This window comes from Hyaena hyaena, unplaced genomic scaffold (assembly GCF_003009895.1).
Source record: "Hyaena hyaena isolate Hyena2069 unplaced genomic scaffold, ASM300989v1 scaffold_202, whole genome shotgun sequence".
In the NCBI taxonomy this organism is placed as follows: domain Eukaryota; kingdom Metazoa; phylum Chordata; class Mammalia; order Carnivora; family Hyaenidae; genus Hyaena; species Hyaena hyaena.
The window spans coordinates 2,416,424-2,431,887 of NW_024080832.1; the positions used below are offsets into that span (position 1 = coordinate 2,416,424).

At 40.1% G+C, this 15,464-nt stretch overlaps 1 protein-coding gene and 1 pseudogene across 1 annotated transcript; one reads left to right on the forward strand and one right to left on the reverse strand.

The window, feature by feature from the left end:
- Nucleotides 1-4,649: 4,649 nt before the first annotated feature.
- On the forward strand, nt 4,650-5,024 carry LOC120238177 (annotated as a pseudogene).
- A 5,121-nt stretch (nt 5,025-10,145) lies between these two features.
- On the reverse strand, nt 10,146-15,180 carry LOC120238214 (HLA class II histocompatibility antigen, DR alpha chain). Its single transcript, XM_039241856.1, has 5 exons — nt 15,012-15,180; nt 13,132-13,377; nt 12,393-12,674; nt 11,921-12,086; nt 10,146-10,542 (listed from the first exon to the last, which is right to left on the reverse strand). Exons 1-4 carry the CDS (start codon nt 15,091-15,093, stop codon nt 11,932-11,934), a joined length of 765 nt encoding a protein of 254 aa, XP_039097787.1. The 5' UTR covers nt 15,094-15,180; the 3' UTR covers nt 10,146-10,542; nt 11,921-11,931.
- Nucleotides 15,181-15,464: the final 284 nt, after the last annotated feature.

A 15,464-nucleotide genomic window follows, 5' to 3' on the forward strand; every position in this document is an offset into this window, starting at 1 on the left:
CATTCTCAACCTGGATGTGCAAATAGACTAATTAGGCTGCTTAAAGGATCCTCATCAGGCCACTGAATATTGTAATCCTCCTCAGTATAATCCTTTTAAAACTTTCTTTTTTCTGATTTCCTTCACTGAGGGCTTTTGGGTTCAATGTGAGGAGCATATAATCCCCTGAAGCATTACCAAAAGGGTCTTTCTCTTAAAAGTCCTTCATTTGAGTGCTCCTTTAGTCCTTGCCGTCAACAAAACAGAAAGCTGTAATTACTGTGGCAAAGGCTCAAAAGGGACACCAAAACCATAACCATGAGTACCCTGTCTTTACCAGGAATCTCTCTCCAACCCAGAAGGAAAGACTTCCACTCAGCTGCTTATTAGCCTGAAAAGCTGCTCTCCACCTGATCCATAACCTTAGGGCTTCAGTTCCCTTCCTACCCATGGAACTATTCAAACAAACCAGTAGCATCCTCCTGTGGGAACCAGGAGGCACCTCATCTTGCTGTGAAGTCTGCCTCTCACAGCCCTGATGACTCAGTCTGTTCCTGAATCCAACCCTCATGTGGTCTTACATGAAATGCAGTGTCCTCCTTCAGGCTGTGAGTATATGTAGTAAACTGCTTTCAGTCTCATCCACCCATGTTGGGTGATAAGTAATCAGCTATCTCATGCTAATTAGGGTGGGGGACACCTTCATCAAGAGATGAATAGGAGGTATTCAGAAGACAGGCACATCAGAAAGGAAGAAATAAAACTATCTCTATGCTCATTTGATATGATATGATAGTTTCCATAAAAAATCCCAAGGAATTGCTCCTCACCAACACACACACACACACACACACACACACACACACACACACCCTCGTAGAACTAATAAGAGAGTTCGTTAAGGTGACAGGATTAAAAATTAACACTATAATCACTGAAAAAAAGAAAAGAACAGAAACACTAAAGTAGAACTCTACGAGAAGAGTGCACAAGACTCCTAACAGAAATGCTGATGAAGGAAATCAGAGATCTAAATAACTGAAAACTTACCATGTTCATCAGCTGAAAAACTGAACATAGTGAAGATGTCAATTAACTGATATACCAGTTGAATGTGATTAATGTCTAGATTTCAGCACAATTTTTAATAGTTGTAGACACAGTTATTCTAACGTGTATATGGGAAAGCAATGAAATTAGGATAGATAAAACTAAATTTGATAAAGACAAATAAAATTAAATGATGATTCCAGCCAAATTGAAGACTCTTCTGTACCTCTAGTAATCAAGTGGGGAAGGACAGGCACAAAGACTGATGGAACAGTATAGAGAATCCAGGAATAGACCCCCACCAACTTATTTTTGAATTTTTAAAATTTATATTTTAATGTTTACTTATCTATTTTGAGAGAGCGAGAGAGACAACACAAGAAGGGGACAGACAGAGTTAGCGGGAGAGAGAGAATCCCAAGTAGGGACTGTCAAGCAGGGACCCCACGGCTCAAACTCACAAACTGTGAGACCATGATTTGAGTAGAAATCAAGAGTCGGATGCTTACCCAACTGAGCCACACAGGGGTCCCCCAACTCATTTTTGACAAGGTGCAATTCAACTAACTCAGTGGAAGATGGGTTGGCTTTTCAAACAGTGGTGTTGGAACACATGGATATCCATATGCAAAAACAAAATAAACAAAATGGGAGGTACAAAGGGGGTGACTGGGTGGCTCAGTTGGTTAAACATCTGACTTTGGCTCAGGTCATATCACCGTTTGTGGGTTTGAGCCCTGCATCTGGCTCTGTACTGACAGCTCAGAGCCTGGAGCCTGCTTCATATTCTGTGTCTCCCTCTCTCTGCCCCTCCCTTGCTCGCACACTGTCTCTCTCACTAAAATAAATAAGCATTAAAAAAATGGGAGAAGGGTTCCTGGGTGGCTCAGTCGGTTAAGCATTCGACTTAGGCTCAGGTCATGATTTCACGGTTTGTGGGTTCCAGCCCCGCATCGGGCTCTGTGCTGACAGCTCAGAGCCTGGAGCTTCCTTCAGATTCTGTGTCTCCCTCTCTCTCTGACCCTCACCCGCTCATGCTCTCTCTTTCTCTCTGTCTCAAAAATAAATAAAAACTAAAAAAAGGGGAGGGGAGAATTAGACCAGTTCTCACACTTTTTACAAAAGTTCACTCAAAAGAAATTGTAGAAGTGAAGTGTAAAATTTAAAAAAAAAAAAAAAAAAAGAGGAAATCTTTGGGACAAAATTTTTAGGCCTGGTGAAGAGTTTTTAGACATGACATCAAAGGGATGATTCATAAAGGAAAAAGATTGATGAATAGGGCCTTATCAAATTTGAAGGCTTTTATTCTGAAAGGTATCCTATTGATAGACTGAAAAGGTTAGCTACAGACAAAGAGAAAACATTTGCACACCTAAAATATCACAAAGAGCATGTGTCTATAATTTATTAAGAACTCTCAAGACTCCACATAAACACGCACATACACACACACACACACACACACGACTACTCTAATTACAGAATGGATGAAGGACATGAAAAGACATCTATCAGAGAGAATATTGATATGGAAAATAAGCTCAGTGAATGATGTTCAATATCACTAGCCAGGAGGAAAATGCAAATTGAAAACATGCTGAGATATCACTCTGTACCTACCTACTGAAACAATTTAAATATGGAATAGCGTCAATGCCAAATGATGATGAGAATGCAGAGATACTGAAGTCTCTTGCACTGATGGGGTCATGAACTGGTACAGCCCCTCGGGAGGACAGACTGGCAGTTCCTTAAAAAATACATATACACATAAAAACTCCTGACCCAGGAATCACATTTCATGGCCTTATGACAGAAAAATGAAATCTTATATTCACACAAAATGGTACACAAATGTTCACAGCAGCTCCATTTGCTGTAATCCCAAACTAGAAACCACCGAAGGGCCCTGCAGTGGGTGAACAGTTAAACAATCTGTGGTGCTTCCGTATTATGAAACACTCTTCAGCAATGAAAAGGAGCAGACTGGATACACTCGATAATCTGGATGGCTCTCAAGGGCATTGTGCTCCTAAAAAAGGCTAATCTCAGGGTCACCTGGGTGGCTCAGCCGGTTAAGCGTCTGACTTCGGCTCAGGTCATAATCTCATGGTTTGTGGGTTCCAGTCCCTGTCGGGCTCTGTGCTGACAGCTAGCTTGGAGCCTGGAGCCTGCTTCAGATTCTGTATCTCCCTCTCTCTCTGTCCCTCCCCTGCTCACATTGTCTCTCTCTCTCTCAGAAATAAATAAAACATTAAAAAAAAAAAAAAAAGGCCAGTCTCAGAAAGTCCCCTACTGAATGATTCTCTCCATCTAACATTCTCGAAATGACAAATTATAGAGATGGGGCACAGATTAGTTGTGGGGTGCCGGGGTCTGAAGGGAAGTAGTTGTAAACATAGAGGGCAGCATGAGGGAGATCTCAGTGGTAATGAAATAGTTCCGTGCTTGCCTGTGGTGGGGGTCACACAGATGTACACATGGCATGGAACATAGGCGTATGACTAGACATGCACATTTTACCAATATGGTTCCTGGTTTTCATATTATAGTTTTTTAAGATAGAATCATTTGGGGAAACTAGGTAAAGATGTACCTAGGGTCTTTCTATGCTCTCTTTTCAACTTTCTGGGAAAATATCATCATTTTAAAATAAAAAAATTGTTAAAAGGTGGCCTTTTGGCTAAAATTGAGAACCTTCACAGCATCAAATGCTACCAGGCAGGACGTAGTACAATAAGGAAGGCACCATGGTGAATGTTTACAAACCTAAACATGCTGTTACCTTAAAGTCCTACAATAACACTCCCACTTACTTTCTCCAAAGAATTGAAAACACAGATCCTCACAAAAACTGCTACAGGAATGATTAAAGCAGCTGTGTTCATAATGTGAAACGTGGAAGTAACCAAGATGTTCTTCGATAGGTGAATGGATAAACCCTGCAACAGCCATACAATGAAGTGTTATTCAGCAATTTTTAAAAAGCTACTAAGCTTTTAAAAGATGTGGTGAAACCTTAAATGCTTAGTGAAAGAGTCTAAGATAAGACTAAAAAAGCTCTTACTATATGATTTCAATTCAGGATATCCTGGAAAAGGCAAAACTATAAAGAACCGTATAACACAAAGAGGGACCCCTAGGTGCCCGCCTCCGCCCCCCCCCCCCCACAGGCTGCCCGTCTAGGGAAGCCTCCAGGAGGGGCTAGCCAGTGGTTGAAGGGGCGCAGAGGCTGGCCTTGTGATGGGGGTTTCCCATATCAGGCTGGCTCCCCCTCTTGGCGGGTCCCCACCCCTGCCCCCTGCCCCCAGGCCACTCCCGCCCCCAAACCCCAACCCCCTGCACCTCACATCGCTGGCTGGGACCATGACAAGGACTGTGGCACCCTCAAGGGAAAATGGGTCTGGGGCCTAAGTGCCAGGCCCAGAACAGCATTTATCAGGTGACATTTACTCTGTGACCCTGAGTAATTTGGTGTTCCCACTTCAGCCCAGCAGTCTGAGCTGAATTTTCTAACAATCGCCCGTTGTGACAGCTCTAACTGGCAGGGCTTAGCCTCTAAGCCCTTAACAAAATAAGTCTCATGACAATATTAAGGATGAAGATGAGTGGAAAGGATTTGAGCAAAAAGAGGTTGATTACAGCCGCCTTGTTCAGGCAATGGCAACAAGTGAAAAGGAAGAAGAAGTTAATGAAAAAAGAGAAGATCCAGGTGATAATTGAGAAGAAGGTGGAGGTGGTGGTGATGGTGTAGAAAAATCTTCAGGTCCCTGGAATAAAACCGCTCCAGTAAAACTGCTCCTGCTGCAGTAATTGTTACAGAAACGCCAGAACCAGCGATGACTGTGTGTATAGGCCTCCTGAAACCAGTTAACCACAATGAGAAAAACCACAAGGCCCACCAGAAATCTACAGTGACACACAGTTCCCTATCCCTGCAGCCCACTGCCAAGCATGTAGGAAACCGGGAAATGCTGAGCCTTTGTAAGGGCTGACTGCCTCAGGTGTGCTGCACTGGTCGCAGACTTCATGTGGATCACAACTTCTCAACGTGAAGGTTACAAGTAGGCATGGTGTGAAGCTTAAAACCAGCTCTCCTGGATCCCTATCAGAAATCCTGCAAAATGTCAACCACCTGGGTTCTGATCTGCTGTAAAAGATAAAGATTAAGTGACCTTAATTAACCTGTATTGTGCCCCACCCTTAAGGCATACTCTATAGTGGGCTATGTTAGACTTCCTGGAACAGCCATTCTCAAGAGAACTCCTGTGTTCAGATCATCTTTGTAGGGTTGTGAATTTATAATTTAAACTTTGAGTTGTAGCCTGAGGTAACCAGAAGTTAAATTCAACCAAACTTGGGTCCACCAAGTGAGAAAGAGGGTTGGGAGGGAGAGTGATCTTATTTCTTTTAGTGATTTTAATTTGGGTAGTGCTTTTTCTGTGTCCCACTAACGTGGAACAGACCTTTCTTTTCTTTCTTTTTTTTTTTTGTCTTGGAGTAACTTCTTTGAAAGGGCATATTGTATTCCTTGGTTGAACAAGTAACCTGAAATATGTATTAGGATTATGAGACATCTCTTGAATTTGCCAATCCCTAGAGTAGAACCAAATAGCCTTTGATGTAAAGGGAAGTGGATGCAGGGAGCTCTACTCCAGCTCCTCTAATCAGGTCTAAAATGTACTGTAAACTGCAGTGGAAAGAGTATGGGTTCTGCTCAGTCCACGTGATTCACTGACCTGTCCTTATAAATTCAGACCAATGTGAGCAGAACCTTCACCTAAAACCCACTTAGGTTTTCACGGATCTTGCATGATCTTTGACAGGATTTCCAGATATATATACTTGTGCCTAAATTTTTAAGGTATTAGACATTCTACAGATGCAATGACCGTGCCAGCTTAGCTCTGTTCTCAACCTTCTGGTATGTCTGTATTCATTTGAAGAGTCAGGGGTGAGATGCAGCACTTCTGTATTTAGTAATTACAGCTTAACCTATCCATTAATATTTAGTCCTTAAAGGGACTTCAGGAAGCTACCCAGGATTACTGAAAAGTCTTTCCATCTAATGAGATAGTCTGGTAATTTACTAGTTTTGTATCTTTGGTTCAATAGAAATATTTCAAAGTGGTATGTGACTGCTTGATGCAGAGTCTGGGTATCTCTAGAATAAATCCCTTTGTCAAATGCAGGAGTTCTAAACTTGCTACTGGCAAGAGTGAAGCAAATGGGTGAGTAAAACTATTCCTGTGGGGGGACATCTCCTATGGGAGCTTAGTGTAGATGAAAGTGTCAGTGCAGGAATCAGGTCTTGGGAGTTGACAGTATCTCCTGTCAGGACCTGCCCACCACACCTGGGCTATCACAGCGTTGTCTGAGGTGACAGGCAGGATGCCTGGCCTCTGGTGTACTGGGGCAAGCAGCTGAACTAGCCAAGGAGAGGTTGGATGATTAATCAAGAAACAAGAGTTTCTTAGTCAGATTAAAGACTTCATTTGGGAATCAAAAATCTTAAATAATCTCTTGGACCTTGAGCCACATATTTCTCCTGAAAGGTATACTTTTTTTTCCCAGCAAAATTTTGTTAAGGGTTATATTATTGAGGAATGAACTGAGATGAGTATGTAGAACTTTTATTTAATGGCATACCATACTAGAAATCTGAAGGTCTGTGGGAGATATAAAATTCCAACTCTTGTTATAACTTTTTTAAAAATTGTGAAATTATAAAAAATGCACATTAATCACATTGTTTTGGAAAACTTTTTATTATGAACATTTGAAAATACATACAAAACAATATAATTAAATTTTATCTATTCATTATCTAATTCAACAATTACCACCCTTTTGTTAGTCTTATTTTATCTATTTGCCTTGCAATTTTCCCTCCTGGTGGATTATTATTATTTTCTTTTTTTTTTAAATAGTTTATTGTCAAGTTGGTTTCTATATAACACCCAGTGCTCATCCCCACAAGTGCCCTCCTCCATGACCATCTCCCCCCTCCCCCCCACATCCATCAGTCCTCAGTTTGTTCTCATCATTCAAGAGTCTCTCATGGTTTGCCTCTCTCCCTCTCCCCCACCATTTCCCCCCTTTTTCTCTCCCATGGTCCTCCGTTAAGTTCCTCCTAATCCTCCTATACGTGCAAACATATGATATTTGTCCTTCTCTGCCTGACTTATTTCGCTCAGCATAACACCCTCAAGGTCCATCCATGTTGCTACACATGACCAGATTTCCTTCTTCTCATTGCCATGTAGTATTCCATGGTATAGATAAACCACATCTTCTTGATCCATTCGTCCATTGATGGACACTTAGGCTCTTTCCACGTTTTAGCTATTGTGGAGAGTGCGGCTATGAACATTGGGGTACACGTGCTCCTATGCATCAGCACTCCTGTATCCCTTGGGTAAATTCTTAGCAGTGCTATTGCTGGGTCATAGGGGAGTTCTATTGTTAATTTTTTGAGGAAACTCCACTTAATCAAGTTTTAATATACTATATGATGGGTGAGAGGCAGTCCATTGTACCATTTCTTTGAATTCTCAGGCATGGTTTTGCAGCGCAGGAACTCTGTAACATTAACAAATTCAATAAAAAGTAAGTATATGGGGAAAAAATACAAAGAGTGAACCCTAATGTAAATTATGGACATCAATAAATAATAATGTATCAATGTTGGTTCATCAATTGTAACAAATGTAACACACTAATGATAAATGTTAATAATAGGCAAAACTATCTGTGGAGTAGGGGGAAAGATGCAAATTCAGAACTTTGTACTTTCTTCCTAATTTTTCTGTAAATTTAAAACTAATCTTCAAAAGTAAGTATTAAAAAATATCTTATTATATGGAAGTATAGAGATGTTTTCTTTTTTATTCCATGTGTCTGAGTTTTACTGTATTCCTACTGTACATGTATTTATTTTATAGTAAAAAATAGAGCTGTGTAAAAGAAATACCTATGCCTATTTTTAAATTTCTAAAGATGCAGCTTTGATTATTTAAGCCATAGGAACAGAAACCTGATATTTTTAGTAAGTCCTATAAGGTATATAAAGGTAAACTGAGGCATAAGATAATTTTCTTTTTTAAGAGTTTTTTGTTGTTGTTGTTATTGTTGCTATGGGGTTTTTTGTTGTTGTTTTTTTTTGTTTTGTTTTGTTTTGTTTTTTGAGAACGTGATTCAAATCCGGCAGTGGCAGCCCCAAAATGGTACAAGTTCTCTGACTGGAGATAGGGGAAAGTCTTCGACAGAATAGATGCAGAAACAGAGCACAGAAATTACCTGAGTAGCTATATCTTATTCAGTCTGACTTGGAAAAGCCCAGTTCGCTATTGATGAATTTTGCTGGGATATGAGTGCACTTAAAGGAGTTGACTCTGGCTTAGGTTTCATTTTACTTACGTGAGTTACCAAGATGTTAGAACCATCTCTGTCTAATGGCCTCCTAGTAAAATTACTCCAACAATTCTCCCATTTTGGTCATCTTTTCACACATGAGAGATGGACCAACAAATTGGCATTAATGCCTCTCTCAGTCACCATCGGTGTTAGGTTGTTCTTGTTTCCCCGTGAAACTCATAAGTAAATAAGATCAGGTTCGTGGAAGATGTTTGCACCTCACTGTTCATGCCGTTTCTTCGTCTCCAAGTGCAGTGAGACCATCTGATGTACACCTGGTGACTATAAACATGTGTTTAAGACCCTTGAGAGAACACAGCTTCATGAGGACTATTAGGAGAATACCAAGGGACTGAAGTATGTCTCTTAGTCAGAACCCCCAGGTATCAATGTGTTTTAACCACGAGGCTTGTTTTTTTTTCTCCCTGTATTTGAGTTTCTGTAATATTAAAGGTGTTGATCCAGGAGCAGCAGGAGGTATTTCTATGGCACAGGCTCCTTCTTCAGGCAACAAACAATCTAAAGCAATTTTACTACCCAAAACCACCTTATCAGCTCAAAATGATCCTTATGACTAAGTGGTATATTTTGGGGTGATGTGCTTTGCTACCTATCAAAGTCATCTTGCTTTGGTTTGTGCTTTTCTGAGATTTTTATCATCAGGCTGTAGAATTTTTGAGAAAAAATTAATGGAATTTATCATTTTTGCCACATTATTACCACTAAGTGTGGTACCTAATTATCTTCTTGCAGGTTTGCTTTAATTTTTATAATAACTCAGTATGATAAAAACTGCTACCAGTATATTCATGAAAGGAATTAGTTAAGTTGAGTTAAGTAAGGTATCAGTCAATACACAGCTGGTAGATATATAGTAAGATGAACCCCAGGTTGACATCAATGCAATATCCCTTATTTGTCACTCTACCAAAATGTCAGGATAATAATCTTTATGGTTTCAGGTAGACTTAGGTAACCATTTAGAAACAAATATCTAGTAACAGTTTCACAGATAAATGAGCAATAGCCCGCTGTGTCTTAAATATTTTTCATTACATCTTAATGTGATGTTCTGCTCAAACTCCCACTTTTTACTTGATTTTTCTACTCAGGGATACAAATCCAATACAAGACTGTTCCAGGAATAAGTCAGACCATTCTCCTGGTAATGAAATAGGCATCCAAGACCATTTCATTAAATGGGTTAATAAAATGGGTAATGCTGATCCACAACATCCAATCCTATTTTTCATTAAACCTAGAGTGGGTGTAATTGACATGTAATACTATAAAGTACATGAATCCTCTATTGTGCTCTCCACTCCACTCCACTCCCATCTGGTCCCCATCATGGTGGCACTCATTATCTGATGCTGAACCCTAGGCTTTCACATTCATTCTACTGAAGATCCAGATATGTTATTGACTTAGAGACTCAAAAATCAAAACCAGATTCTGAAACCATTGCTAGGTAGAGCTCTCCCAACAAACTCTACTCTAGGGTTTTCCATAGGGAGACTGGACAACAGCAACTAGATTACTTGCAGATGCTGTGAATGAGGAGTGGTCTTAATGAACCTAGATATTTCTGATTACTTACAGAATTTATCACATACATTCAATATTCACACAGTTCAGGATGAAAGAATCACATGTATTTCCTAGTCCCAATGAAGAACTGGCTTAGACACCAAAACTTTCTCTCAGACCCATCAAAAGTTTATTGTGTTAAAAAAAATCACAATTACAGTTTGAAGAAACCCAAGCAATAAGTGTAGAAGGGATGTCTGTATTGAACAATCAAAATTTTCCATAGCAGAGAAAGGATCTGCTGAGGCATTACATGGCAATATTGTAGAAAATGAAGACAGAAGATGGAGAAAAATAGGCCCAAGAAGGGACGATAAACAGGGAACAACTAGATATCATAGTCTGGACACATCAAGAAGGCATCAGTATTCTTAGAATAGCTAAAGGGCTGAAAATGCTAAGGAATAGTTGTCTTCACTGAGGTGAACAGTTGGAGTATTGCTGGGCTTACAAAGCTATTGAAGCAGAAATTTCTTCATTGATCTTCTCTCTAGGAAATGCCATTGCCTGTAGCAGGACACACATAGTTACTAATGCGTTAAGATGAATATTTTAAGCTCTTTTTTCAGATTCCTTCCTTTCTTTTTCTTGATCCTTTGATTTGGAATGTCTTTTTATTTATTATTATTTTTTTAAATGGGGCACCTGGGTGGCTCAGTTGGTTAAACATCCAACTTCAGCTCAGGCCATCATCTCACAGTTCACCAGTTTGAGCCCTGCATCAGGCTCTGTGCTGACAGTTCAGAGCCTGGAGCCTATTTCAGATTCTGTGTCTTCGTCTCTCTCTGCCCCTCTCCTCCATAGACTCTGTTTCTCTCTCTCAAAAATAAATAAAACATTAAAAATAACGATAAAATATTTTTTTATTTCAGAGAGAGCATGAGTGGAGAAGAAAGGCAGAGGAAAAGAGAGGGAGAGAGAAAGGGAGAATCCCAAACAGGCTCCACTCTCAGCCTATAGCCTGATGTGGGGCTCCATCCCATGACCCTGACATCATTCATGACCTGAGCTGAAATCAAGAGTTGGACATTCACTTGCTGAACCACTCAGGTGACCCTGATTTGGAAAAGTCTCTTAATATTCATTTGACCCAAGTAATAGTAAATACAATTTACTAAATACAACTTTTCCAACATGAACTGCATCCCCTATTCTCCAAGTGAGCATGAATGAGCAGACCATGGCTTTCCTTCTCTTGGAGGTTTCAATATCACGTTCCAGATTAGAGGAGCAAAAACAGGCATTGACCTTCAAAGGATTTTCATTTCATCCAGTGAATTTATCTTAATCCCTCAAGAGTCAACCTCTGGAAATGTTTCTGAACTGCTTCAGAAAAAATAAACCAGGAAGTGCTCAAATCTTTCCTAGATGATTTGATTCAGAAGTATTACGTGAATCAATGGTCTTAGGTAGTGAAGATAATTTCCAAGACTAAATTTGTGGTCTAGGTGTACATGTATGGGAAAAAAATATGGGATCTTAAAACTTTGAGGGATGCCTGGGTGGCTCAGTCAATTAAGCATCTGACTTCGGCTCAGGTCATGATCTCATGGTTCGTGGGTTCCAGCCCCACATCGGGCTCTGTGCTGACAGCTAGCTCAGAGCCGGGAGCCTGTTTCGGATTCTGTGTCTCCCTCTCTCTCTGACCCTCCTCTGTTCATGCTGTCTCTCTCTCTCAGGAAGAAAAAAAAAAGACATTAAAAAAAGACCAAAAACTTTGGGATACCAGATGATGCCAATGTCTGATTCTGTCTAGCAAAGATAAATCAAGAGCCATGACTTTCCTAGAATTTTCCTTTAAAAACATCACACACCTTTTTCTCCGTTCTGTTTCTTACCCTTGGAAAATTTCATATATGTATTCTTCTGACCACATTAAACTCACCTGTGAATCCCTCACAGAGGCCCTCGGCGTTCACCAGCATTGGCCTTGCGCATGCCCTTGATGATGAAAATGGTTCCAACAATGATGCCCACCAGACCCACGACCAGGCCTAGGGCACACACCACATTCTCTGTTGTCTCTGGGAGAGGGGTTGGGGCATCAAACTCTGGGGAAATTAAAACAGAGTAAGTACAGAAGTAATAACCATCATATGGAGTAGCACTTACAACCAAATGTAGGGTGTTTAGTCAAATGAATGGATATTAATCAATTAAATAAGAGGAAGACAGAATGATGTATGAAGGGAATGCAGATTAACAATTGGGGGCAAGCCGAATAAGGAGAGAAGACAAACAATAGAAATTGTAGCAATTGCTATGGATAAGTTAGGGTACTCTAAGTCCCTAAGCACCAGACACATGTATCACCAGAGGAAACCATAGAAGAAAGGAGAATGAAGGATAGTCCATACCCCAATGCTTGAGAAGAGGCTCGTCCAAACCCCAGTGCTCAACCTTGCAGTCATAGACATCCTCAGCTGAGGGCAGGAAAGGGAGATAGTGGAACTTGCGGAAAAGGTGGTCTTCCCTGGGCAGGAAGACAGTCTCTGACACTCCTGTGGTGACAGGGTTTCCATTTCGAAGCCATGTGACATTCATCACTGGTGGGGAGAACTTGTCGATGAAACAGATGAGGATGTTGGGCTCTCCCAGTTCCACAGGGCTGTCTGTCAGCACAGTCACCTCAGGAGGTACTGGGAACACGTGACAGAAATTAGGCTTCTCTGCTTAGACTAGCCCCTCTCCCACCCACTGAAGCGGAATAAACAATTGAAAACATGCCCTGAGAATCTATGGCACAGTCTCAGATACCCATCTCTGATACTCTCCCCCATGAACTGGAACCAATGTTCTGGTATAAGATATATAAGGATATTTTAGGTACTGGGGATAATTTCATTCCTGTAACTCCTGGAGTAGATTTGGGGCAATAAAACTCACAGTAAAAGTAACTGTGGATGGCAGGGACAAGATGTGAGCACATCAGGAAAGGAACAAACTTAAAGTTCTTGGGCTTGTGACATGAGAGGTAGGGGCTTGCTGATGGCAAGTCTAGGCCCCTGGGAGGGAAAGGGAGTCAAAATGATGTAACACAAGCCAAAGCAAGTATTTTAAAGTTAGTATTCCCATGTCGAGGAGTGCAGCAGTTACCATTGGTGTTTGGGGTGTGGTTGGAGCGCTTCATCATGATTTCCAGGTTAGCTTTGCCCACAGCTATATTGGCCAATGCACCCTGGGCCTCAAAGCTGGCAAAACGTCCAAATTCTTCAAGCCGCCACACTGTCTCCTTCTTTTCTAAATCCACGTGGAAAATCTCATCACCATCGAAGTCAAACATAAACTCGCCTGACTCTCCTGGGTTCAGAGAGAACTCAGCCTGGATGATCACATGCTCCTCTGAAAAGGCAGAAAAGGGTATTAGGGTAGGAACTAGGTGGACGAAAGAAGGAAAAACCCAGGATGTGAGACAAATGTGTTGGCAGGGACAGTGAAAGTATATGGAGTGGAGCCATATGGAGTGAAGGAGTGATGGAGAGCAGGGATGAGTCTGAAAATGAGGCTCAGGTCTGAATATCCATGTTGGACAGAGCTGGATGGCAGAAATAAAGAGGCAGAATTAGAGAGGGTGGATTGAAGGAAATGAGGGCTGAAAATCCAAGTCTTGTGAAGCTGTTATTTGGCTCCATGTTACTAACTGAAAAATGAGTCCCTGTTTGGAAATACAGCAGCAGCTCCTGAAAGAGAATTGTTCACTTATTATGTTTTCCTTGGCATTAAATATACTTAGACAAGAACTCTAGGGCATCTCTCAGAACATTGTAATATAAGAAGAGGGAAAAACTTTTTAAAAGGTTGAGTTCTAAACTCTGGAATCAAATTAAATATCAAATTCTTATTCAGCAACTACTTAGTAATCCTGAATTGATTTGTTTATATACTTATACGTTCTTTTCCTATTATATTCTCCTGTCATTTTGCTTCTACCTTGGATTTGTCTTTAGAAGTAAATGATGGAAGGTACTTAATTTCTTAGTACATCATCAGGCTTACAACAAGCATTTTAGAGTTAAAACTGCTTTGTATTTAAGGAACAGAGCCACCTCTAGCTTCTCCTTCCATCCCCAGGGAAGAGACTCTATCTTACCAGGTACGTATCTCCATATGTGGCTCTTTATAGGCAATAGAAACTTAAAATTTCTATCATGGGTCTCAGAGCTAGATTATCACATTTCTTATTTCCAGTGTACCTGCCGCCCTCTGTGGGGGTCAGTCTGACTGAAGGATACATTTTTCATAATACATGTTCACAGAAGTAAGCATTTACTTATGTGTGGAGATGACTGAGAATAATAAAATAATCTCCATATTCTTACTCACTGTTCTACCCTTTTGCGAAAATCACTAAATGATAGTGATCATAGATCATTGTAAAATCTATTGAAGAGGTGAAGGAGCTGTCCCTTTAGTAAATTAAATGCAATTCGTATCAACATACATACCTGCCCTTACCCTCCCTTGAATAGATTGTTGCTTTTGGTGACTTCCCTTTCTGGTGATCTTCAATAAAATGTCTGTGCTTAAAATATGCTAACAAAATTCGATTGCCAAAACAAGACTACCATGTAATTTGGCTAAGAACTTCTCAATTTTTTTCCTCATTTAATCCCACAAAATTATGTGAGATTTTAAATTTTTAAAATTTACTAATTTTCCAGAAAAATTAAAATTCAGAATTTAGCTTATATTAATTCCTCCCAGAAAATACTTCTACTTCAAGTCTGGCTGCTCTTAATGTCAATGGTATTAATCAATACTCAGTTTTTGTGCCTCTCAACTAAAAGTGACTGACTTCAATCTATAATAAAAACAGAACTCCTTCAAACTACAATTTTTTATATTTTCAGATTTAGACCACATAATGCCTGCCATACTTTCCTTTCAGTCCAAATATTGTTTTGCAAATGGTTACAGTTTATCTCTCGAATGTTCTTAGAGCTTATATCCAAAGTTTTGCTTCTCTTAGCACTTACCTTTGATAGCCAATGATTCCTGAGGACCCATAAGTAAAGCTATGATGAAAAATCCTAGCACTGGGATGGCACTTACAGCCATTTTCTTCTTTGGTGATTTGATGGGGGTCAGTAGAGCTTAAGAGTGGGGTAGAACTGACAAGAATAAAGGAAAAGAGAGTGTAAGGTATGACAGAGTCTGACTGATTAAAATTCAAATAAATTGAGCTTAAGCCAATCAGAAAAACTTTAGAGATGACACATCTGTTGCTAGGGAAAGAGCTCTTGCAAAGGGTCAGGAAAGGAAACATTTTGTTCATTAGATAAAGAAGTAGAATTCTTAATCAATCAATCAAACAAACAAAAAGAGCAAAACATCAAATTTTTGAGAATGTTGGGAATTCACCCATAGACTGTTTTATCCCAATGTAAGTTCTAGAAAGAGATGTACCTGAAGCACTAAGAATAAAAGCT

Coding starts and splice junctions, on each gene's coding strand:
- LOC120238214 (XM_039241856.1), bottom strand. CDS start 15,093: ATGGCTGTAAGTGCCATCCCAGTGCTAGGATTTTTCATCATAGCTTTA. Junction 13,378..15,011: donor GGAATCATTGGCTATCAAAG/GTAAGTGCTAAG, acceptor CTGCCTTTTCAG/AGGAGCATGTGATCATCCAG. Junction 12,675..13,131: donor CCACACCCCAAACACCAATG/GTAACTGCTGCA, acceptor ACGTGTTCCCAG/TACCTCCTGAGGTGACTGTG.